We start from the raw sequence: 25638 nt of genomic DNA on the forward strand, positions 1-25638 counted from the left end.
TTTCCTTCGGGCTTCTTCTGTTCCAAATTGTGGTTTTATTTTAATAACACCTGATGGGCCTAATCTCCATTCTCTACTGAATAAATACTTTGTGCTTTAAACCCCTTGGGAATGATTTACCCTCGTCATATTGTGTCTGTAGGCAGACCCATGGCTACGTTATCATCTCGTGGTTTTATGGGGGTGGACTGCATGTCCCTGTTACATGCACCTTTAGAATAAGGAAGGCCTGTTTGGGTCATTTCCATGTAAAAGGACCCATTAGCACCAACATAAGTTCATAGAATGTCAAATGAAAGCTAAGGGTATATACAGTGGGGAGAACAAGTATTTGATACACTGCTGATTTTGCAGGTTTTCCTACTTACAAAGCATGTAGAGGTCTGTAATTGTTATCATAGGTACACTTCAACTGTGAGACGGAATCTAAAACAAAAATCCAGAAAATCACATTGTATGATTTTTAAGTAATTCATTTGCATTTTATTGCATGACATCAGTATTTGATCACCTACCAACCAGTAAGAATTTCTGGCTCTCACAGACCTGTTAGTTTAAAAAAAAGAAGCCCTCCTGTTCTCTACTCATTACCTGTATTAACTGCACCTGTTTGAATGCATTACCTGTATAAAAGACACATGTCCACACACTCAATCAAACAGACTCCAACCTCTCCACAATGGCCAAGACCAGAAAGCTGTGTAAGGACATTAGGGATACAATTGTAGACCTGTACAAGGCTGGGATGGGCTACAGGACAATAGGCAAGCAGCTTGGTGAGAAGGCAACAACTGTTGGCGCAATTATTAGAAAATGGAAGAAGTTGAAGATGACGGTCAATCACCCTCGGTCTGGGGCTCCATGCAAGATCTCACCTCGTGGGGCATCAATGATCATGAGGAAGGTGAGGGATCAGCCCAGAACTACACGGCAGGACCTGGTCAATGACCTGAAGAGAGCTGGGACCACAGTCTCAAAGAAAATCATTAGTAACACACTACGCCGTCATGGATTAAAATCCTGCAGAGCACGCAAGGTCCCCCTGCTCAAGCCAGCGCATGTCCAGGCCCATCTGAAGTTTGCCAATGACCATCTAGATGATCCAGAGGAGGAATGGGAGAAGGTCATGTGGTCTGTTGAGACAAAAATAGAGCTTTTTGGTCTAAACTCCACTCGCCGTGTTTGGAGGAAGAAGAAGGATGAGTACAACCCCTAAGAACACCATCCCAACCGTGAAGCAAGGAGGTGGAAACATCATTCTTTGGGGATGCTTTTCTGCAAAGGGGACAGGACGACTGCACCGCATTGAGGGGAGGATGGATGGGGCCATGTATCGCGAGATCTTGGCCAACAACCACCTTCCCTCAGTAAGAGCATTGAAGATGGGTCGTGTCTGGGTCTTCCAGCATGACAACGACCTGAAACACACAGCCAGGGCTACTAAGGAATGGCTCCGTAAGAAGTATCTCAAGGTCCTGGAGTGGCCTAGCCAGTCTCCAGACCTGAACCCAATAGAAAATCTTTGGAGGGAGCTGAAAGTCCGTATTGCCCAGCGACAGCCCCGAAACCTGAAGGATCTGGAGAAGGTCTGTATGGAGGAGTGGGCCAAAATCCCTGCTGCAGTGTATGCAAACCTGGTCAAGAACTACAGGAAACGTATGATCTCTGTAGTTGCAAACAAAGGTTTCTGTACCAAATATTAAGTTCTGCTTTTCTGATGTATCAAATACTTATGTCATGCAATAAAATGCAAATGAATTACTTAAAAATCATACAATGTGATATTCTGGATTTTTGTTTGAGATTCTGTCTCTCACAGTTGAAGTGTACCTATGATAAAAATTAGATCTACTTGCTTTGTAAGTAGGAAAACCTGCAAAATCGGCAGTGTATCAAATACTTGTTCTCCCCACTGTATATGTAATTTTAAAAAATGTTTTTTTTCTCTCACAATTTTCCATCCTAAAATGTGGAATAAGCAAAGGTGTTGATTTCTGGTCAAACATCTACCAGAAATAGTCTTCAAAGGTATTAGAAATGCAACAAAACACTATGTTGAACTAAAGGCCCCAGACAACTAATATCAACACTTATATTTAGTTTAAGACATTTTCTGCTTTCTGTAAGTTTAAGAAACATCTCCTTGTGAAATCATAGTTGTCACAAACCACAGTTGGGTTCACAAGTTAGGACAAGCACAGTAGATTACAGTAATTAAAAGTATAGTACAGCAGAGTACAGTATAGTTCAGTACTGTACAGCAAAGTAGAGTACAGTAAAGAAAAGTACAGTACACAGTAGAGCACACGAGTTGAGTACACTAATGTACTGAACTATACTGTACTCACTGTATTGAACTATACTTTAATGTACTATACTGTAACTATACTTTAATGTAGTAATGTACTCTTATGTGCTGTACTATGATGTCTGTGTTTCATGAGTTTGGACATCTATGATTGGTTCAGATTTGGTCCAGTCCGGACCAACTGAATTTGGTCTTGTTTGGGGGCAGAGCTCATTAAAATAATAGCCAGTGTGTAGAACAATACCCAAATATGAAAAGGAGGATATTGCATATTTCTACCTTTTTTGTGTACCTATTTAGGATACATCACCATGAAGAGAATGACATTCATATCCATAATTATGTATTTTTCTGTCTTACAGATCAGGGACCGATGATGAAATTATGTTTCTGCAATTCCGTGATTGGGTGTAAATCCACTTCACTTACTGTAGTTCAATAACCAAAATAGATTTTTTAAAGTTTTGGTGTCAAGTCAAGGTGCCATGTCATAGCTGACACCCCATTCTTTCTGCAGACATCTTTAAATATTCATTCAGAGCAGATACAGTGTTTAAGAGGTTTTTATAAAACGTTAACACACACAAAAAACTGAGGGAGATTTTATCGAAATTCTGTTACCAAACATTAAATCTGCACAGTTACATTTAAGTCATTTAGCAGACGCTCTTATCCAGAGCGACTTACAAATTGGATATATATATATTTAACCAGGCAAGTCTGTTAAGAACAAATTCTTATTTTCAAGGACGGCCTAGGAACAGTGGGTTAACTGCCTTGTACAGGGGCAGAACGACAGATTTTTACCTTGTCAGCTCGGGGATTCGAACTTGCAACCTTTCGGTTACTAGCCCAACGCTCTAACCACTAGGCTACCTGCCGCCCAAGTTCATCCAGTAAATGTGTTTTTGTAACATTTTGTTACAAATAGTCCTTGAACATAAGAGTACATGGTTTGTTAAACTTTGAAATCAATGTTTTTTTGTTTGGCATACATTTTTAAGTGAATATTCTGTATCACCGTTACCGTGGAATTGCCCTCTGTTACCTCTGTGAATGCATGAGAGCCCCTATCCCACTCCTTATCATTCATGCCCACCGGGTATCATCCACATGACGGTACGCTTGTTGTCATTTGCATGGAAGCTTTTGTGTCTTTTCAGTCTCCCATAGACATGGGATGCGTCCCAAATAGCACACTATTTGTATTTATTATACATCCCCATTAGCTGTTGCCAAGGCAGCAGCCACTTTTCCTGGAGTCCATTAAAGTTAAGGCAGTTATATTTTTTTAAACATTACAATACATTCATAACAGTTTTCACAACACACTAAGTGTGTGCGCTCAGGCCCCTATGTAGTGCACTACTTTTGACCAGGGTGCCATTTGGGATGTCGCCATCGACTTTATTCCTCTCCAGGTTTTCTCTATGTCTTTCGGTCTTCTCTGTTGCTGCCATGCTATGTTGTCGTCTTAGGTCTCTCTTTATGTAGTGTTATGGTGTCTCTCTTGTCGTGATGTGTGTTTTGTCCCAAAATTTTAATTTTTAAACCCAGCCCCCGTCTTCGCAAGAGGCCTTTTGCCTTCTGGTAGGCCGTCATTGTAAATAAGAATTTGTTCTTAACTGACTTGCCTAAATAAATAAAAATAGAAGTCTCCTCACAGCTTCAGGCTGCTCTCTACTTGCCCTCAGATAAGAAAATCCTACTCAACCACATTTATCACTGAACTTTCATGCGTGTTTAAATTTAAAATTTAAATGTAAATTTTTTAAATTTTTAATTAAAATAAATAAATACTCTACATGACCAAAAGTATGTGGACACCTGCTCGTCAAACATCTCATTCCAAAATCATGGATATTAATATGGAGTTGGTCCCCTCTTTGCTGCTCTAACAGCCTCCACTCTACTGGGAAGGCTTTCCACTAGATGTTGAAACATTGCTGCAGGGACTTGCTTCCATTCAGCCATGAACATTGGTGAGGTCGGGCACTGTTGGGCGATTAGGCTTGGCTCGCAGTCGGCGTTCTTCCACACCAATCTCGACAAACCATTTCTGTATGGACCTCGCTTCGTGCATAGGGGCATTGTCATGCTGAAATAGGAAAAAGGGCTTTCCCCAAACTGTTGCCACAAAGTTGGAAGCACAGAATCGTCTAGAATGTCATTGTATGCTGTAGCATTAAGATTTCCCTTCACTAGCCCGAACCATGACATTACAGCCCCAGACCATTTTTCCTCCATCAAACTTTGGAAACTCATTTCATGAAGCTCTGGACTAACAGTTGACGTGCTGCCGTTGCTTCCAGAGGCAGTTTGGAACTGTAGTGAGTGTTGCAACTGAAGACAGACGATTTTTATGTACTGCGTGCTTCACCACTCGGCGGTCCCGTTCTGTGAGCTTGTGTGGCCTACCACTTTGTGGCTGAGCCGTTGTTGCTCATAGACGTTTCCACTTCACAATAACAGCACTTACAGTTGACTGGGGACAGCTCTAGCAGGGCATAAATTTGATGAAATGACTTGTTGGAAAGGTGACATCCTATGATGGTGCCATGTTGAAAGTCATTGAGCTCTTCAGTAAGGCCATTCTACTGCCAATATTTGTCTGTGAAAATTGCATGGCTGTGTGCTCAATTTTATACACCTGTCAGCAACGGGTATAGTTGAATCCACTAATTTTGTAGGGGTGTCCACATACTTTTATATATATATAGTGTGTATATATTACATACTTTTTTAAACGGTAGACTGCCCCACTAATTTAATTGTGTGCATAATTTCCAATCACCCATACATTTTTGTTATTTTTTAAAATATATTTTCCTTTATTATTTTCCACTACCACCCCTAATTGCAGTAAACTAATGGACAACAATACTTAGGTTTCTACTTCCAGCCAATACAAACTATATACATTTTATGGACACTGTACATTTTACTTGACTTATTATTCTTTAATAATTTTTTCAGCTACCCTTTCTCTGGAAACCATCCAGTTTTGTATCCCCTATATATATACACTGCTCAAAAAAACACTTAAACAACACAATGTAACTCCAAGTCAATCACACTTCTGTGAAATCAAACTGTTCACTTAGGAAGCAACACTGATTGACAATACATTTCACATGCTGTTGTGCAAATGGAATAGACAAAAGGTGGAAATTATAGGCAATTAGTAAGACACCCCCAAAAAAGGAATGGTTCTGCAGGTGGTGACCACAGACCACTTCTCAGTTCCTATGCTTCCTGGCTGATGTTTTGGTCACTTTTGAATGCTGGCGGAGCTCTCACTCTAGTGGTAGCATGAGACGGAGTCTACAACCCACACAAGTGGCTCAGGTAGTGCAGTTCATCCAGGATGGCACATCAATGCGAGCTGTGGCAAAAAGGTTTGCTGTGTCTGTCAGCGTAGTGTCCAGAGCATGGAGGCGCTACCAGGAGACAGGCCAGTATATCAGGAGACGTGGAGGAGGCCGTAGGAGGGCAACAACCCAGCAGCAGGACCGCTACCTCCGCCTTTGTGCAAGGAGGTGCACTGCCAGAGCCTTGCAAAATGACCTCCAGCAGGCCACAATCAGTGTTGCTTCCTAAGTGGACAGTTTGATTTCACAGAAGTGTGATTGACTTGGAGTTACATTGTGTTGTTTAAGTGTTCCCTTTATTTTTTTGAGCAGTATATATATATATATATATATATATATATATATATATATATATATATATATATATATATATATATATATAAACTCTGCAAAAAAAAGAAACCTCTCACTGTCAACTGCGTTTATTTTCAGCAAACTTAACGTGTAAATATTTGTATGAACATAACAAGAATCAACAACTAAGAAATACTGAACAAGTTCCACAGACATGTGACTAACATAAATGGAATAATGTGTCACTGAACAAAGGGGGGGTCAAAATCAAAAGTTACAGTCAGTATCTGGTGTGGCCACCAGCTGCATTAAGTATTGTAGTGCATCTCCTCCTCATGGACTGCACCAGATTTGCCAGTTCTTGCTGTGAGATGTTACCCCACACTCCCACCAAGGCACCTGCAAGTTCCCAGACATTTCTGGGGGGAATGACCCTAGCCCTCACCCTCCGATCCAACAGGTCCCAGACGTCCTCAATGGGATTGAGATCCGGGCTCTTTGCTGGCCTTGGCAGAACACTGATATTCCTGTCTTGCAGGAAATCACGCACAGAACGAGCAGTATGGCTGGTGGTATTGTCATGCTGGAAGGTCATGTCAGGATGAGCCTGCAGGAAGGGTACCACATGAGGGAGGAGGATGTCTTCCCTGTAACGCACAGTGTTGAGATTGCCTGCAATAACAACAAGCTCAGTCCGATGATGCTGTGACACATCGCTCCAGACCATGACGGATTCTCCACCTCCAAATCGATCCCACTCCAGAGTACAGGCCTAGGTGTAACGCTCATTTCTTCGACGATAAACACACTTTTTGCCAGTCCTGTCTGGTCCAGCGAGGGTGGGATTGTGCCCACATTGTTGCCGGTGATGTCTGGTGAGGACCTGTCTTACAACAGGCCTACAAGCCCTCAGTCCAGCCTCTCTCAGCCTATTGCGGACAGTCTGAGCACTGATGGAGGGATTGTGCATTCCTGGTGTAACTCGGGCAGTTGTTGCCATCCTGTACCTGTCCTGCAGGTGTGATGTTCGGATGTACCGATCCTGTCCAGGTGTTGTTCCACGTAGTCTGCCACTGCGAGGACGATCAGCTGTCCGTCCTGTCTCCCTGTAGCGCTGTCTTAGGCGTATCACAGTACAAACATCTCATGCCTCCTTGCAGCATGCCTAATGCACGTTCACGCAGATGAGCAGGGACCCTGGGAATCTCTCTTTTGGTGTTTTCAGTCAGTCGAAAGGTGTCCTAAGTTTTCACAACTGTGACCTTAATTGCCTACCGTTTGTAAGCTGTTAGTGTCTTAACGACCGTTCCACAGGTGCATGTTCATTAATTGTTTATGGTTCATTGAACAAGTATTGGAAACAGTGTTTAAACCCTTTACAATGAAGATCTGTGAAGCTATTTGGATTTTTACGAATTATCTTTGAAAGACAAGATCCCGAAAAAGGGATGTTTTTAACATATTGGTTTTTCTATTGGTTTTTGTATAATCATTTAAATTGAATCTGTTTTGAATCCGGGGTTGTTGTCATGCATGTTAGTACACAAGTCTTTCCCCAAGTTAGAGACAAAATGTTGCTGCTTTAAAGATCATTTCCTGCAATAACACACATTTTGCTATGGGGCTGAGGGAACATTTTACAGTTTGAAAGCCAATTTCCTGCAATTTTACACATTTTGTCTTGGCTGATGCTATCTGAGTGACATATACTAAATCAATGGGGGCGCCATGCCATTTTGGGAATTTTAGATTCTCTCTGACTGTCTAGTTTTACCATACCAAAAAATACCCCCCCCCCCCCCCCCCATTTTTTTTTTTTTTTATTATAATCACTATTTTATTTTTTAGGGGGGGGGGGGGTCGGCCACAATTTTAAATTGTAACTGTGACATTACATGCAAGGGTTAAGTCTAAATGTTATTAAGGTAGATGCTCTGCAGCACTAGCCTCCTGGGTGGGATTTTAAATGTCAGAGCAGCGTAAGGAGCGGGTGCAGTCAGGAAAGCTGTGTTGTAATTGGCTGAGTAGCATTGGGATTATTAGGGGTGTGGTACAGTATCTTGTATGGCATGTGTATGGGGTTGTGCTCCACAAAGTCCTGACTCTCAGTGCCTGCCCCTGCCAGTTAACCACTAGGTCTGCACACACCCTAGCCTTTTGAAGCACCAGGGCACTTTAATGGGCACAGTAAAGACTGCTTTCCCAGAACAGATGTTATTGATCTTTTACAGCTACTTTGCACTAAAGGTTTGTCTGTTACTCATTAGCTTGAATAGAATATTCACAGAAGGTAACCGACTGTCATTTATTTTACTGCATTTGATAGTCTTAAAGTCTACCTCTACGTTTTATTTTGTGTTAGAAATAACAGGTTTGGGTTGGTAAAATTTTAGCACGACGTGTTCTCAAATCTTTGTCTTCCTCGCTCTATTTTTCCTCCTTGTTCTGTCTTGGCCTCCCTCTCATCCTCTTCCTTCAATTTCCCTCTTTCTCCTCCCCTTCTCTAATCGTCCATCTCTCTCTCTTTCCCTCCACAGCTTTGCCAGCTCTGCACACCCATGATCCAGCAGGCAGCTGATGGAAGATCCGGTTCCCAACTTGCCCACCATGGTCTCCAGGCTACCCAAGTTTGGCTCGCGCCCCACGGCCGTGGCTGCCACCGCCCCACTGACCAATGGGACCCGCCACCACCCTGCCTCCAGCACCACAGGCAAAGGGTTACCCACTTCCACCACCAGGCAGAACGGAACAATCCGTATGCCCTCCTCCTTCTCTCTGAAGTGGAAGAAGGGGAAAGGGGGAGACCCTGTGGAGAGGGGGGTGGACTCATGGGAGGAGCACAGAACTGGAGCTGGGCATCACCCCCGACAACCGCAGCACTTACCAATGGTGGTACGGGAGATTAAGAAGCCGTCTAGCATGCCTGCCACAGTTAAGGTACAGGGGTGTGCTTCCACCTGCCCCAGGACTATACGCTCCAGAACTGGGTCTCGCGGGGCCATCCCCAAACAGGCCTTGTCTGGACAGAGTCTCGGCAATGGGAAAGCAGGTCTAAACGGCCAGGCGGGTGGTGGTGGGCGGTCTGGGACCGGGTCACTCAGGCGGGGCCAAAGCCGTGGTTCTCCCCACAGCAACCTGACCAGCAGCGTATCCCAGTCCAGTGACAGCCTGGAGACGGCCACAGAGGAGAACATGTTGCGCTCCCAGAGCCTCACCCACGTCAAGAGGATCCCCTCCCCCACCGAGCCACCCATCATCCGCTCCTACTCCTTCAACAGGGCCTCGGAGCTTGCCAAGGAGCTGCCCAGGCCTCTAGCCAAGTCCCCGCTGGTCAAGACATCTCCCCTGGCCAGACCCACCACTGTGCTGAGTAGTGGGGGGAGAGGAAAAGGCCTACATCTTAGTAAGGGTGGACCTAGGCCAGGCAGGGCTGGGGTGGGAACAACTAGCTGCATCTTGCCACCCATCACACTGAGGAAGTCCTTACTACCTAGTTCAGCCTCCTCCACCACCAAGCCTTCGGCCCTCAGCTACAGGCTCACACGACCCTCCCTCATCAAGCAGCCTCACCCTGTCCTGGCCACCACCTCCCAGAAGGTCCATGGCAACAGAAAGGAAAGCGAGGGGAGGAGGAACTCGGTGGAGATGCCCCCTGTCACCCCAGACCCGATCAGCATCACTGACAGCCCAGGGAGCACCACAGAGGGCCTGCTAGAGGAGCCTGTGGGCCCCAGTGGGGTCCATCCCCTGGGGGAAGGTCTGGAGGACATGTCACTCTCATCCACCTCCTCCCTGGAGCACGACGACACCAGCGAGGAGTACATGGACGATTTTGACAACCTGGGAAATGGAGGAGACGGCATTCTGCTGCTCCCGGCCCAGAACGGAGGGCTCGACCAATCACAGCCTGACTTGGATGATGACAACGCAGACGTCAACCGACGGCACGGTGGAACCTCCATGACTGGCCTTCACAGCTTCCTGTCTGAGAGTGTGGACTGGGCCAGGATAGGACTCACTGGTAAGATTTCATATTAATCAAAATAATTGACTTGAAAGACTAAGGGCTGGTTTCTCAGACACAGGCCCTAAATGACATACCATAATACTAACCAAAACAAATGAACTAATATTCCCTAAGTGATTAGGTAGCAGGCGAGTAACACCTCTTCCTTCTCCTCTCTGTTTTAGGGGGGTTGTCTCGGCGTACTAGCCAGGCCCTGTCTGGGGGTGCAGAATACCCCCTTGGCTCATCTCTGGACCTGTCCCCCTCAGACTCTGGCTCGGGGGGGACCTACATGTGGGACGAGGAGGGTCTGGAGGCCCTTGGGACCATCACACACCCCTGTGGGAGTTACGACTCAGACCTCAACAGCATGGTGGGTCTGGATAGAATACAATACCATTTAATATAATACACTATATATACAAAAGTATGTGGACACCCCTTCAAATGAGTGGATTTGACTATTTCAGCCACACCCGTTGCTGACAGGTGTGTAAAATCGAGCACACAGCCATGCAATCTCCATAGACAAACATTGGCAGTAGAATGGCCTTACTGAAGAGCTCAGTGACTTTCAACGTGGCAGCATCATAGGATGCTATCTTTCCAAAATGTCAGTTCGTCAAATTTCTGCCCTGCTAGAGCTTCCCCGGTCAACTGTAAGTGCTGTTATTGTGAGTGCTGAAGCGCGTAGCTCGAAAAAATCGTCTATCCTCAGTTGCAACACTCACTACCGAGTTCCAAACTACCTCTGGAAGCAACGTCAGCACAAGAACTGTTTGTCGGGAGGTTCATGAAATGAGTTTCCATGGCCGAGCAGCTGCACACAAGCCTAAGATCACCATGCGTAATGCCAAGCGCCGGCTGGAGTGGTGTAAAGCTCTCCACCTTTGGACTTCGGAGCAGTTGAAACACGTTCTCTGGAGGGATGAATCACGCTACTTGCCCATATGCATAGTGCCAACTGTAAAGTTTGGTGGAGGAGGAATAATGTTCTGGGGCTGTTTTTCATGGTTCGGACTAGGCCCCTTAGTTCCAGTAAAGGGAAATCTTAATGCTACAGCATACAATGACATTCTAGATGATTCTGTGCTTCTGTAACAGTATAACTTTAAACCGTCCCCTCGCCCCGACACGGGCGCGAACCAGGGACCCTCTGCACACATCAAAAAGGGACACCCACGAAGCGTCGTTACCCATCGCTCCACAAAAGCCGCGGCCCTTGTAGAGCAAGGGGCAACACTACTTCTAGGTTTCAGAGCAAGTGACGTAACTGATTGAAATGCTACTAGCGCGTACCCGCTAACTAGCTAGCCATTTCACATCCGTTACACTTCCAACTTTGTGACAACAGTTTGGGGATGGTCCTTTCCTGTTTCAGCATGACAATGCCCCTATGCACAAAGCGAGGTTCATACAGAAATATTTTGTTGAGATCGTTTTGGAAGAACTTGACTGTCCTGCACAGAGCCTTGACCTCAACCCCATCAAACACCTTTGGGATGAATTGGAATGCTGACTGCGAGCCAGGCCTAATCGCCCAACAGTGCCCGACCTCACTAATGCCCTTGTGGCTGAATGGAAGCAGATCCCTGCAGCAATGTTTCAACATCTAGTGGAAACCCTTCCCAGAAGAGTGAGACTGTTATAGCAGCAAAGAGGGTACCAACTCGATATTAATGCCTATGATTTTGGAATGAGATGCTCGACGAGCAGGTGTCCACATACTTTTGGTCATATAGTGTAGGTAAATGTCCTCCTTTGACCTGTGTACTATGACAATGTGACAACCTCTATCTTAAAATGCCAGAGCATGGTTGGTTGTGTAGTCTCTGCTTCACCACAATGCCTGCTTTAGTTTCCCCTTAAAGTTATTTAGCTCCCAACAGGATGGATTAAGTTTTAATCCATCATCGGAATGGGAGGCGTCGATCTGCAGTAGTACTTTGGTCTCTACTGCACGTGTGTTGGAGAACAAGTAGGATGTGTTTCTGTTTTACCGATTGCGCTTAATCCTCGCTGGCTGTCATAATGCGTTTAACCTTTGTCCAATGAACTTTTACTTACACAGCTTTTTTAATAGTCAGCGTTTTACTTTCCCCGTTGCTGGTGTAGAAAACGTTCAACCTAGCTACTTCCCTTATGTGGATTATCCTGGGTGATTTGTATTCTAGAGGGTCGAAGGTTGTCCTGCGGGCTTTGACCTTAATGAGTTCACTGCCTGGCGCTGTTTCTGTATGGGGTCTCTGCCCACAGTATCACTGTCCCCAATCCTATATCACTACTCAGGACTTTGACCTACAGCACAGGTCCTCAATGGTGCTGTTTTTTCTCTGAGCAGTGTACTGTATGCAGTCTGGGTTTATGCCATTCAATGCACCACTCTGCTCTTGTACACGTACGTGCAAGACCTCTACATACAGTAGTTGTCTGTTTTGTCTGTTGTCTGTTGGAATACTTTTAAAGTGCATCTTTCCTTACTAACTAACCACTGACCTGTAAGCGATTGCATGGTCTGCAAGCCTATTGCTTTCACCAATCTCAGTTTGTCAGGTTATTGATAAAAACATTTATTGAATCTTTATTTAACTAGGCAAGTCAGTTAAGAACAAATTCTTATTTACAATGACGGCCTACACCGGCCGAACACGGACGACGCTGGGCCAATTGTGCGCCGCCCTATGGGACTCCCAATCACGGCCGGTTGTGATAGAGCCTAGATTACATGAAGGAAGGAGGTAGTGCCTTGTTCTGCCGTCGGTTCCTTGCTATCCAGAATCCTTTGGACTTCCAACTCTGACATCACCCCGTTGAAATTTAAAGGATCCCGGATTGCACTAACCTTCTGAATTACCAATCTAAGAACCCAACTTCCTGTATTTTAGCAAATTAATCAGTGGAATGATGTTTTAATTCGAGGGCACCTATTGGCTGTTGCCACGGGTGATTTCCCTGAAGCCTATCATCTGTCCAGAAAGAAGGATGCAGACTCAGGACCAGAGGCAAGCAGAAGGATTATATTGCAGTCATTACTGTACAAAGCACTTCTCTAAAAAGTGCTGAATCATTATGGCAGCATTATTATAAGATAAGCGTCAATACACATTGCAGCTCATCTCCAGTCATTTGGTTTAGTTAGGTCATGCAAAATACCTGGGTTTGTTCCGTTGCTTTTGCTTCTCTATTGGAAATGAAGTACTTACGGTCCAGCACCTCTCAATACCTGTTTAGGGGCTTAGTTCACAGCTCTGTACCGGTTTCTCGATAACGATAGTACATAGGCTTTAATGATGCATCTTTCCTACAACGGCCGAAGATGTAACATGCGATTCCCAAAACACCACGCAAAGTACGTTCGCTAAATGCATCGTTGAGGCCTGTGTCGATACTGATGGGATCGAAGGACAGCACTGCTCTCGGATCAGCGTTCTCCGGTTTCAATCTTACCTTATCATTAGAATTATTCCACAATACTGACGACGGATCAGCTCCTAGAGAGATACGATCACCTATGGCCGGTGATCGTAGCATCTTTATTCTAATGCTTACCCTATGATGATGCACTAATTCAAGATTTGGCACAACATTGCACACGTTACAGATCATGAAAAATATTGAGTCAAAACTGACACAGTAGGCTAGCGTACTAATAGCTAAATAAAACTCAATTGAATTAACATGAACTTCATTTCAATATCATTCAAATATATAGCTCTATGTAGACTATAATGTACTTATCTTTTAGTACAGTCATCTCAGTTTTTATTCGAAGCATCTTCATAGCCTTGTTATACAAAGAAATGGACAACTTTGTATTTGTAGTCACTGTCACGTTTGTTCTGAAGTTATCGGCGGTCACAGAAAGACAGATAAACATATCGATTTTGTGTTTGGTGGCGATATTCTGCGTATAAAGGGGGAAAAGACATCTCTTCTTCAGGTGATCTGCGGCGGTCGTTAAATAACGAGTGTTTTTCAAGAGCAACTTTAGTAACGATGGTTTTGGGAAACAGCTCGGTGCTCCTACGAAGGATCTAACGAATAAAGTAGCCTTAAGATGCTTTTGGGAAACCGGGGCACTGGCCTATTTCCTTATATATTCAGCACAGCTCTTACTGTGATCTTTTCTAGGTTGTATTTTTGTCTGATAATTTGGGGATTTTCCAGAAAGATCACCTTCGGACAGGATAGACATATTATGACGTAATGTTTTGACCGTTTTACGAATAATTTTGAGTCATACAGTTGTGACCCACGTCATCTAATAACATCGGCCTATAATCATCTAATGGGATCTCATAATAGTTTGACTGCAGCTAATCTGCGCCATAGACACACTGTTGTACAGTACATGCATATCTGTTGGTATGTTTAAAGTTGTACTTGAGCGACCTCTACTGGAGACTGTAAGCACTGCCACTTTTGCACTCAGCACCGTAGGCTTGTACAGTACGCTGTCTCTGTGCAGTGCAGAAGAATCCAGCTGTAGGATAGCATAGACGGGTTGGTTGTTTAGCAACAAAAGCGAGGCGTACGCAACTACGTGGCAAAACAGACGGAGTTGACTTAGATCAGCGGTCACCAACCTTTTCTGAGTCGAGAACACTTTCTGAGTCTAAATGCAAGCTGAGATCTCCTGCTCAGATTTAGAAAAAAAAACATAAGCCTATGCAACATTAACCAATTAAAAACAGTTCTGTAGCAATGAGGTTTGTGCAGTAGGTTATAGGCCCAATACATTATCACTGCATATTGGCTATGGTTGAATCACCCTGCCAATGTTTTTCTTTTCAGACCATTAAAAAAATAGGTATATGATTTCACTGGTAATAGATAATGTGTTGTATTACTTGTGAAGCACAGCTGTGAGCATAGTATGCTTTTTAAAAGTTTTTACGTGACTTAGACTGACCGTCAGATGCAGGCCATGAGGGGAGGGAGCAGCGCTGAGGCTGCCTCTCACCCGACTCATCATCCTCCGCTCCCCCTCCCAAGTCGCACTGCATTATTTCTGCCTCATGCACCAATTCATGTTACCCCTGTGACCAGAGAAAGTGAAATAGTCCTTAATATTAAAAAAAGACAAGCTGCTAATAATAAGGCACGCTTATGGAAACACTTTGCTATACTCATTCATTGCAGCTGCAGTGGTAGTTAAAGTGTGAGTGGAAGTGGGGAGAACATGCATTTTATGGCTTATAAAAGTGTTGCCAGTGCCAAATAACAACTTTAAACATGAACTTACTCATCAAATCAGCAGCTATTTGTTGAGTCTATCTAGTCATGGTTTTAAAAGTTTTGAAATCTCACGGTATCAACTTTTCTGTGTGTTGGAGGCTTCTTTTTACAGTCTATGGCTTGAGGAAACTGTGCAGAAACAGTGATCTGATCTATTTGATTGGCCAGCGGTAGGCCTATAGGTGCACTTGATTTTCTCTCTGGCCTGCTGGGTATGCAGATTTCTACCTTCAGACATATGCAATTGTTCAAATGGAAACACGGTGCCTTCCCGGCAGTAGGGCTGCTGAATCAAGTGCACCTACCGTCAACAGCACGAAACAAATATAAAAAAAGGAATGGAAGGCTTCATCATCGGGTTTTTTAACAGATATGTTTGGTGATCGACTAGGAATGCGTTGGAGATCGACCAGTCAATCTCGATCGACCGGTTGGTGACCAGTAGCTTAGATTGTCGACAAACATATAAACTTGATTTTGTCTCCGATTTTTTTATTGAAAACAAAAACATTTGCTTAATGAGCACTTGTCTCTCTGATAAATCATTACAGTTGTTGGTTAGATAGCTCGCGAATTTGAGCCATATTAGCATTGACATGAAATCAGTTGAAACACCCCAAAACAAGAAATGGTATCAATAACAAGCTGAAAGAAGCCACTTCGATTCCCCACATAGCTAGCAAGGATGACAAGAAGCTGCCATCTGGCTACAACAACATCCTGACGTCTGCCCCATGGAAGCGTGTACATTTGTTTTCGTGAAGTTGTCAGCTAACCCATCTGTTGATCAGCAAGTGTATTCACAGTTCACACTAAGTATTATCTAAGACAGTACTGTATGAAGATAGGCTAAAACTGCTTCTCCAATAGAAATCCTCGATCACACTTGTAGGTGATGCCGTGGCGACGTTGGCTAGCTAAGCTCATGCGTAGAAACACGTCATCGGGTTTAACGGTCTCTCGTGCCGAACTGCGCATGTGCAGGCTGTCAAATCAAAGACCCTCCTTCGATAAAAAGTTGTTTTTGACTAAAATTAAATCGTGTCAGTTTGTCACTTTCATGAGGTTGGAGTAATAACATGTTAAACTACATTGGCTCGAATTTTGATTTTGAGAAAATGAAAAACTGAGAAATAATATTTCACTTCTCCAAACCCCGGCCTGTGATTAGGTCTGTTTCGCAAGTGTTCCCGGAATGTTGCACCTTTGGGTTTAGAAACTCTGTGGTATTGCTGTCAGTAAGTGTGTGCCAGATAGATGAGATGCATTAGTTTCCAGTGCCTTCAGAAAGTATTCATACCCCTTGACTTTTTCCACATTTTGTTGTTATAGCCTGAATTTAAAGTGGATTAAATTGACCCCCCCCCTTCCCCCCACCGGCCTACACACAATAGCCCCTATGTTTTTAGATTTGTTATGGCAAGCCAAAATGAGTTCAGGAGTAAAAATGTGCTTAGCAAGTTGCATGGACTCACTCTGTGTGCAATAATAGTGTTTACTGTGATTTTTCAATGACTACCTCATCTCTGTACCCCACACATACAGTTATCTGTAAGGTCTCTGTCGAGCAGTGCATTTCAAACACAGATTCAACCACAATGACCAGGGAGGTTTTCCAATGCATCTCAAAGAAGGGCACCTATTGGTAGATAAAATTTGTTTAAAAAAGCAGACATTAAATATTCCTTTGAGCATGATGAAGTTATTAATTACACTTTGGATGGTGTATCAATACACCCAGTCACTACAAAGATACAGGCATCCTTCCTAACTCAGTTGCCGGAGAGGAAGAAAATCGCTCAGGGATTTCACCATGAGGCTAATGGTGATTTTAAAACGGTTACAGAGTTGAATGGCTGTGATGGGAGAAAACTGAGGATGAATCAACAACATTGTAGTTATTCCACATAACTAACCTAATTGACAGTGAAAAGAAGGAAGCCTGTACACAATACCAGTAATCCTAAACATGCATTCTGTTTTTAGCAAGGCACTAAAGTAATAATGCAACATGTGGCAACGCAATTCACTTTATGTCCGGAATACAAAATGTTATGTTTTGGGCAAATCCAATGCAACACATTGAGTACCACTGTCAATATTTTCAAGCATAGTGATGGCTGCATCATGTTATGGGTATAATTGATGAATTCACCTTTCAGCAGGACCTAAAACACAAAGCCAAATCCACACTGGAGTTGCTTACCAAGAAGACAGTGCATGTTCCTGAGTGGATAGTTACAGTTTTGTCTTAAATCTGATTGAAAATCTATGGCAAGACTAGAAAATGGTTGTCTAGCAATGGTCAACAACTAATTTGACAGAGCTTGAACGTTTTTGAAAATTATAATGTGCAAATATTGTACAATCCAGATGTGCAAAGCTCTTAGAGACTTACCCAGAAAGACTCACAGCTGTAATCGCTGCCGAATGTGATTATAACATGTATTGACTCAGGGGTGTGAATACTTATGTAAATTAGATATTTCATTTGCAAACATTTCTAAAAACATGTTTTCACTTTGTCATTATGGGGTTCTGTGTGTGTGTGTGTGTGTGTGTGTGTGTGTGTGTCGGTGAGAAAAAACAGAACAAAATCTGGAATATGTCAAGGGGTATGAATACTTTCTGAAGGCACTGTGTATTTATCGGTACTGCTGTAAGATACCTGTATAATGCTTCTACTGAATTAAACCACGGAGACACTAGTGAAACTTCAGAAAGAAATTCGTTATGATAGATTCCTTCAGAGTGATTCCTCACGAAACACAGACCCAATATAATACAACATTATTTTGGGGATTTTCACAAAATGCAACCCATAGAATAGTTGGAGGAAGGATAGTTGACATATGTTTGACATTTGCAATCAAAAGCATAATTGATCAAGTTGGCATATTTATGATATTTTTGCCTTACCCAGGCCACCTTTAAGACTCCATAGTGTTTCATCTGTAGATGCTACAAAGCAAGCATTGGTTCCTTATTAAGTTTTACCGTTTGCTCTGTAATACGAGTAGTATTTTGATTTCACCCAGCATTCTTTTACGTTTATTTATGAATATTGAAAAAATATAAACATGATTATTGAAAGTATACCATTCTTGATTTGGCATTTTTTTTTATATATATACAGTCAAGTGAAAAATAAAGTACACCCTTAGGAAAGTTGTCTTTGGACACATGGATATTTGAGCTAAATTCCAAACACATTCATTAAGGTAACCCAATTGAACAAATCACACATAAAAATAATGTTACTTTGAAAATGTTATGCAATTAAAATAAACCAAAATTTAATTTCCTTATGCAGAAAAAATGTGTACACCCCTACCTTTACCATCACCTAAAATTAGGATCAGGTGCACCCAAACAGGTGTAAATGATTAGGGAATCATCACCTTGGGAGGGTCCAGCAATCTCAATTTGATATGCCCGTAGAGAATATTATGTTGAACAATCATATAGAAAAATATGCCTAAATGTTATAAATGTGCCAACTTTTTGTCTGGGTGTCGTGAGGATTAACTCTTCAATATTCAGAACTTGAACAGGCAAGGGTCGTTTTCCACCCCAGAACAGATAAGGTGGTTTCAGATGAGTACATTGTAGGGCAACCTAAGGAAACGCAGACTTAGAAGATAGTAGCAGTGAGCTCATTATAGAGAGAGTGCGGGGGAAGGAACTCAAGAGAGCGATAGAAAGAGGGGAAAGGAGATATGGGGAGAAAGGCAGGGAACAAGAGTAAGTGGTAGAGAAGTAGGGAGCTCAATGGGGGAAGAAAGAGAGACCGACAGGGACGAATATAGACGGCCAGAGACGCGGACGGCGCCAGAGAAGCGGACCTCTGGTCGGAGACGCGGACCTCTGGCGGAGACTCTGGCGGAGACGCGGGCCTCTGGCGGAGACGCGGGCCTCTGGCGGAGACGCGGGCCTCTGGCGGAGACGCGGGCCTCTGGCGGAGACGCGGGCCTCTGGCGGAGACGCGGGCCTCTGGCGGAGACGCGGCCGGAGACGCGGCCGGAGACGCGGACCTCTGGCGGAGACGCGGACCTCTGGCGGAGACGCGGACCTCTGGCGGAGACGCGGACCTCTGGCGGAGACGCGGCCGGAGACGCGGACCTCTGGCGGAGACGCGGACCTCTGGCGGAGACGCGGACCTCTGGCGGAGACGCGGCCGGAGACGCGGACCTCTGGCGGAGACGCGGCCGGAGACGCGGACCTCTGGCGGAGACGCGGACAGAGACGCGGACCTCTGGCGGAGACGCGGACAGAGCCAGAGCCAGGGAGACGCGGACAGAGCCAGAGCCAGGGAGACGCGGACAGAGCCAGAGCCAGGGAGACGCGGACAGAGCCAGAGCCAGGGAGACGCGGACAGAGCCAGGGACGTGGACAGGCAGTCAGGGAGAGGGAGAGACCCAGACAGGCAGACGGAGAGAGACAGAGAGAGAACCAAGCCCTCTAAAACTGTCATGTCTGCAGCTCCGGGAATTGCCTTCCTAACGAAAATTGAATTTATTACGAATATCTGCAGGGGTATTAATGTCAAATAAGTTTAATTATGTCTGTGGTTGTGACATGATCGGGCCCCAAGCCGCACTCACCCAGTGGCGGCGGCTGCCTCGGTTTCTTCAGAGGCTTGTGATTAGCTTTGAAAAATGAAGGCCTCCTGTGCTGCTCTCTTTAAAAGAGGACAGAGAGAGCAGTGGTGCTTCACTAGGGACTGTTAGTTAAAGCACCGGCCCCGGAAGCGTGATTTATTCAGCCACAGCTATTTGATAGCCTTCCACGCTCCTCCAGACAGAGCAGGGAGCCCATTGTCATCATTATACAGTGACTGCTCTTCAAAATACTTCTAGAATAATTTTCAACCAGGCTGAGGTATTTGATTAGATTTTTCATTATATTATTCAGTCCAGAGGTGGAAAAAATACTCAATTGTCATAATTGAGTAAAGATACCTTTTATTATAAAATGACTCAAGTGAAAGTAACCTAGTAAAATACTACTTGAGTAACATTTCAAATGTACTTAAGTACAGTGGTGGAAAAAGTACTCAATTGTCGTACTTGAGTAAAAGTACAAAGTGAAAGTAAATGCTACACATCAAATTTCTTATTTAGCAAACCAGACATTTTCCTTTTTTATAACTTTTTTTGACAGCCAGGGCCAACTCTAACACTGACATAATTTACAAAGGAAGCATTTATGTTTAGTGTGTCCACCAGAGAAGAGGGGGTAGGGATGACCCGGGACATTCTCTTGATAAGTGTGTGAATTTGACATTTTTCCTGTCCTGCTAAGCATTCAAATTGTAACTAGTACTTTTGGGTGTCAGGGAAAATTTATGGAGAAAAAGTATATAATTTTCTTTAGGAATATAGTGAATTAAAAGTAAATGTAAAAAGTAAATATAAATAGTCAAAAATGTAAATGGTAAAGTACAGATACTTAAGTAGTACTTTAACGTATTTTTACACCACTGCATCGGTCTTTGGCTAAAGCACACCCAACATCATTCACATGACCGTCTGCAGACCAATGTCGACACACACAGGCCGGATGACTGGATACTCATTCACTCCAGGATCCAGTGGAATGTAAAAGATCCAATGCAGACCTTTTTCCATTTCTGGGTAACAATTCAGTACCTTAATGGGATTGTTTTCAAATCAAATGGGCAAAAAGACACAAAAATAGCTTCTTAGTGTAACAGTTTAAATTTAGTCCGTCCCCTCGCCCCGACCCGGGCGCGAACTAGGGACCGTCTGCACACATCAACAACAGTCACCCACGAAGCATCGTTACCCATCGCTCCACAAAAGCCGAGCAAGGGGAACCACTACTTCAAGGTCTCAAAGCGAGTGACGTAACCGATTGAAACGCTATTAGCGCGCACCACCGCTAACTAGCTAGCCATTTCAGATCCGTTACACTAGCAAATAACAATTTTTCAAGCAAGATGTCACCAGGTCAAAACGCACAGTTTCTAGTGGTTAAGGTACTGCATTTCAAGAAGGCAAAAGTAGCTTAGTAGTAGTCTTTGCAAATGAGTGTACAAAACATTAGGAACACCTGCTCTTTCTGTGACAGATTGACCAGGTGAAAGCTATGATCCCTTATTGATGTCACTTGTTAAATCCACTTCAAACAATGTAGCTGAAAGGAAGGGGATAGGTTAAAGAAGGATTTTTAGGACATGAGACAATTGAGACATGGATTGTGTATGTGTGCCATTCAGAGGATGAATAACAAAATGTTTAAGTACCTTTGAACAGGGTATTCACGCTCAACGGTTTCCCGTGTGTATCAAGAATGGTCCACCACCCAAAGAACATCCAGACAACTTGCGATACCTTGTCGAGGCCATTCCCCGACAAATTGAGTCTGTGCAACTCAATATTAGAAAGGTGTCCTTAATGTTTTGTGCACTCAGTGTATATACAGTGCATTCAGAAAGTATTCAGACCTCTTCCCTTTTAACACATTGATGAAATATTTATTTTTTCTCAGCAATCTACACACAATACCCCATAATGACAAAGCAAAAACAAGTTTTTAATTTTTTACAGATCTGGGGAAGGATCTCAAAAATTGGCTGCAGTATTGAAGGTCCCCAAGAACACAGTAGCCTCCATCCTTCTTAAATGGAAGAAGTTTGGAAACACCAAGACTCTCCTTAGAGCTGGCTGCTCGGCTAAACTGAGCAATCGGGGGAGAAGGGCCTTGGTCAGGGAGGTGACCATGAACCCAATGGTCTATCTGACAGAGTTCCAGAGTTCCTCTGTGGAGATGGGAGAACCTTCCAGAAGGACAACCATCTCTGCAACACTCCTCCAATCAGACCTTTATGGTAGAGTGGCCAGATGGAATCCACTCCTCAGTAAAAGGCACATGACAGCCCGCTTGGGGTTTGCCACAAGGCACCTAAAGGACTCTCAGACCATGAGAAACAAGATTCTCTGGTCTGATGAAACCAAGATTTAATTATTTTGCCTGAATCCAAGCGTCGCGTCTGGAGAAGCATGGTGGTGGCAGCATCATGCTATGGGAATGTTTTTCAGCGGCAGGGGCTGGGAGACTAGTCACGATCGAGGCAAAGATGATCGGAGCAAAATACAGAGTGATCCTTGATGACAACCTGCTCCAGAGCTCAGGACCTCAGACTGGGGCGAAGGTTCTCCTTCCAACAGGACAAAGACCCTAAGCACACAGCCAAGACCATGCATGAGTGGCTTTGGGCAAAGTCTCTAAATGTTAATGAGTGGACCAGCCGGAGCCCAGACTTGAACCCGATCTAACATCTCTAGAGACCTGAAAATAGCTGTGCAGCGACGCTCCCCATCCAACCTGACAGAGTTTAAGAGGATCTGCAGAGAAGAATGGGACAAACTCCCAAAAAACAGGTGTGCCAAGCTTGTAGCGTCATACCCAAGAAGACTCGAGGCTGTAATCGCTGCCAAAGGTGCTTCAACAAAGTACTAAGTAAAGGGTCTGATTACTTATGTAAATGTGATATTTCAGTTTTGTATTTTTAATACATTTGCAAACATTAAAACAAATAAGTGTTTGGTTTGTCATTATGGAGTATTGTATGTAGATTGATGAGGAACAGTGACAGTGTGCTGGGCTCCTGGACCTAGTGTCCCATGCTGGCGTCCGTCCCATATCCTTCTCTGTCACTCTCCGTGTGGGAAGGTCCCTTATGCTAAGGCGACATCAGCCGCTGAGCCGTCCTTCCGCTGAGCACTCTTTTCCTCAGAACCGCCGCTGCTCTACGTCAGCCCACTAAACCGCCAAAGACGGGCCATGTCTAGGCCAGATTTAGCTTCAGTAGACTGAATTGTATCGATGCAGTGTTTCAGTGCACAAGGCTGTGATGTTCTAGTCACATGGTTTTATTGGGACATACAGTGTACATATCACGTCAGGTAGCAACAAGAGACCAGGTAGTCTGTATGCTTTGAAAGCCAATTCATATGTTAATAATGACTTTGCATGATCACCATAAATGCCCGTCGGCGACAGCTATTTATTTGGCTCTTCTAGTCTTGTCCCCAGAAGGTTTTGTTTTCATGTAGCCTACGTTGCTTGTGGGAGACTTCTATTATAGTAGGGTGCTGTACATAAAATGTTGTGTGCAGACAGGCCACAGGGTGGCAGTGTTGGTCCAAGATGGGTGTGATGGCTGGTGAAGGCTATAGGCCTACAGGCTGTGGTAAGCATGTAGGGGAGTCACCATCGCCCTCATTCATGCTTCTCACAGCTCAGATCCCCACCACCCATCCCCTTATCCTCACTCCCTCTTTCGCTCACTGTCTCTTGCTCTCTCTCTCGCTCTCACACACACACACACACACACACACACACACACACACACACACACACACACACACACACACACACACACACACCTAACTCCAGTGCGTGGGAGAGGGCTAATTCCAGTGCGTGGGAGATGCTAATTCCAGTGCGTGGGAGAGGGCTAATTCCAGTGCGTGGGAGAGGGCTAATTCCAGTGCGTGGGAGAGGGCAAACTCCAGTGCGTGGGAGAGGGCAAACTCCAGTGCGTGGGAGAGGGCAAACTCCAGTGCGTGGGAGAGGGCAAACTCCAGTGCGTCTGGTCAGACACCTCATTGTTCTCCGTATTGTTTCACACTATCTAGAGTTCCTTGGACTTTGTGTCTCTCTTTATAAATAAAGCCACCACGTTGGATGGCATTGGCAATGCTTGGAAATTCAATGGCATTGGCAATGCACCGGTATTCCAACAGCAACCGTAGCCAGAGTATTATCCACCTGCCCTCGTGGTTTTGAAAAATACAACAGACCATGTCTGGTAGAGGATACCAAGTACAGCAGCAGCAAATATAGTTGTGTTTTAATCCAGCCAAGGTCAGAAACCTGGCCCCGAGCCCCTAAATATTTCCCTCCTTGACAGCGTGCTGATGACCCAGAACCTCACTTATTCCTCGGCATCTCTCTTTCTCTCGCTCTCTTTTTCCCCCCCCCGACATTCCTCCCTTCATTCCTCCCAGATCATCACAGAGAGACTGCCAGAAGCCAGCTCTTTTAATCCCTGCACTGATTCTCACATCAAAGCTCTCTGGGTCTCTCTCGGCCTAATGTTCCGAATGGGCTCTTGATTAGCCGGTAGAGGTGGCAGCCTCTAGGTGTCTTTGTTTTAGTCATTAGGCTAAGCGGAGGCTCAGTCAGCCTATTGTGTCGATACTAAATAGGTCATGTTTACTGTGCATTAGGGACCTGGAATGAACTGTGTGATGGATGGATGGAATGGAAAGCCATACTAAAACCTACAGCGTACAATGGATCCCGTCGCTGCACAAAACACACTCTGTAATGCTCTCTGAAATAATGCATACGCTTAGCTCATCATTCCTTATTTCAATGTATTGCCCCTTTATACTCTTATGAGAAGGAAAGGAGAGCTAGGCTACGCTGTAATGGCTGTAAGGCAAAAACAACCTCCCATTATAAGCTTTATGGTGACACAGGTGAAAGGTGACGAATAGTGTTCTCTCCCTGTGAATAAGCGTGGCGATAAGTGGCTCCAGTGTATCTGCAAAGCAACCCCGCTGCCTCCTCCGTGTGGCCTGGAAAGCATATGCCTGTAGTCAGTGCTCTGACACAAGCAGGATTTACTCAGTGCGTGAGCGTAGCGCCGATTTAATCAGGCTCGTGATGGGCCTGACCTTTTCCTTCCACTTTACTGATACTGCTTGACAATGTCATTACCCTTCAGCTCACTCTCTCCCTCTCCTAGCCTCCGCCTCTGACACACACTGCCAAAACGCATACCAAGGCGCTAAAAGGCTGATCTCTCATCTCCATTACTGCGGTAGACCTTTAGTGGTGGCTAGTACATAGCAAGGCGCATACAAAATTCTGCAACCTCAGTTTGTGTTTGGTCATTTCTGTTTGAGAATGATATTGAATGTTTGGTTCAAACACTGTGGATAGTTGTCTTAACTCAGTATGTTGGACGAGGCTAGGCTGGTCTCTCAATAAGCCAGTCCTGGTCTGGTCTCTCCTCATGACCCACCCGTTTTTAGCCCAGTGAGACAGCAGCCCAGAGCCAGGATGGGCGGGTGAGAAAATGTTCTGACTGATGGTGAGTGGCTCTCTGTGTCGCACATCTCACTATTAGCCGTTGTGGCACGATCATGGCCTGGGTCAGCATCGTGTGTAGTGTTCATAGCGGTCAGTATAGTGAGAGACACCCCAATGCCTCTCACTAAGGCCCCGATGAGTCAATGATGTTGAAAGGGCCGGCGCCGCTATGTAAAACTTTTAATGGGGCCTTGTGCAGTTCAATTTGCCTCAATGGACTAAAACAGAACAACTCCTTCACCAAAAGGAGGTTCGGTGAGTCTCGAGGTTACATTGCTCATTAAGTTGTC

General features: G+C 44.5%; 1 protein-coding gene across 5 annotated transcripts in view; it reads left to right on the plus strand.

Annotated features, from left to right (window-relative positions):
- Nucleotides 1-25638, plus strand: part of ccser2b (coiled-coil serine-rich protein 2b) — a 146563-nt gene that overhangs the window by 44046 nt on the left and 76879 nt on the right. For all 5 annotated transcript variants that reach the window (XM_055896599.1, XM_055896516.1, XM_055896673.1 and 2 more), the window contains exons 2-3: nucleotides 8511-9994; nucleotides 10165-10352. In XM_055896599.1, coding sequence (XP_055752574.1) covers nucleotides 8551-9994; nucleotides 10165-10352 — 1632 coding nt within the window. In that variant the 5' untranslated portion in view covers nucleotides 8511-8550. The remainder of the gene's footprint in view (nucleotides 1-8510; nucleotides 9995-10164; nucleotides 10353-25638) is intronic.

The sequence above is a fragment of the Salvelinus fontinalis genome, chromosome 1 (assembly GCF_029448725.1).
Source record: "Salvelinus fontinalis isolate EN_2023a chromosome 1, ASM2944872v1, whole genome shotgun sequence".
Taxonomy (NCBI): Eukaryota; Metazoa; Chordata; class Actinopteri; order Salmoniformes; family Salmonidae; genus Salvelinus; species Salvelinus fontinalis.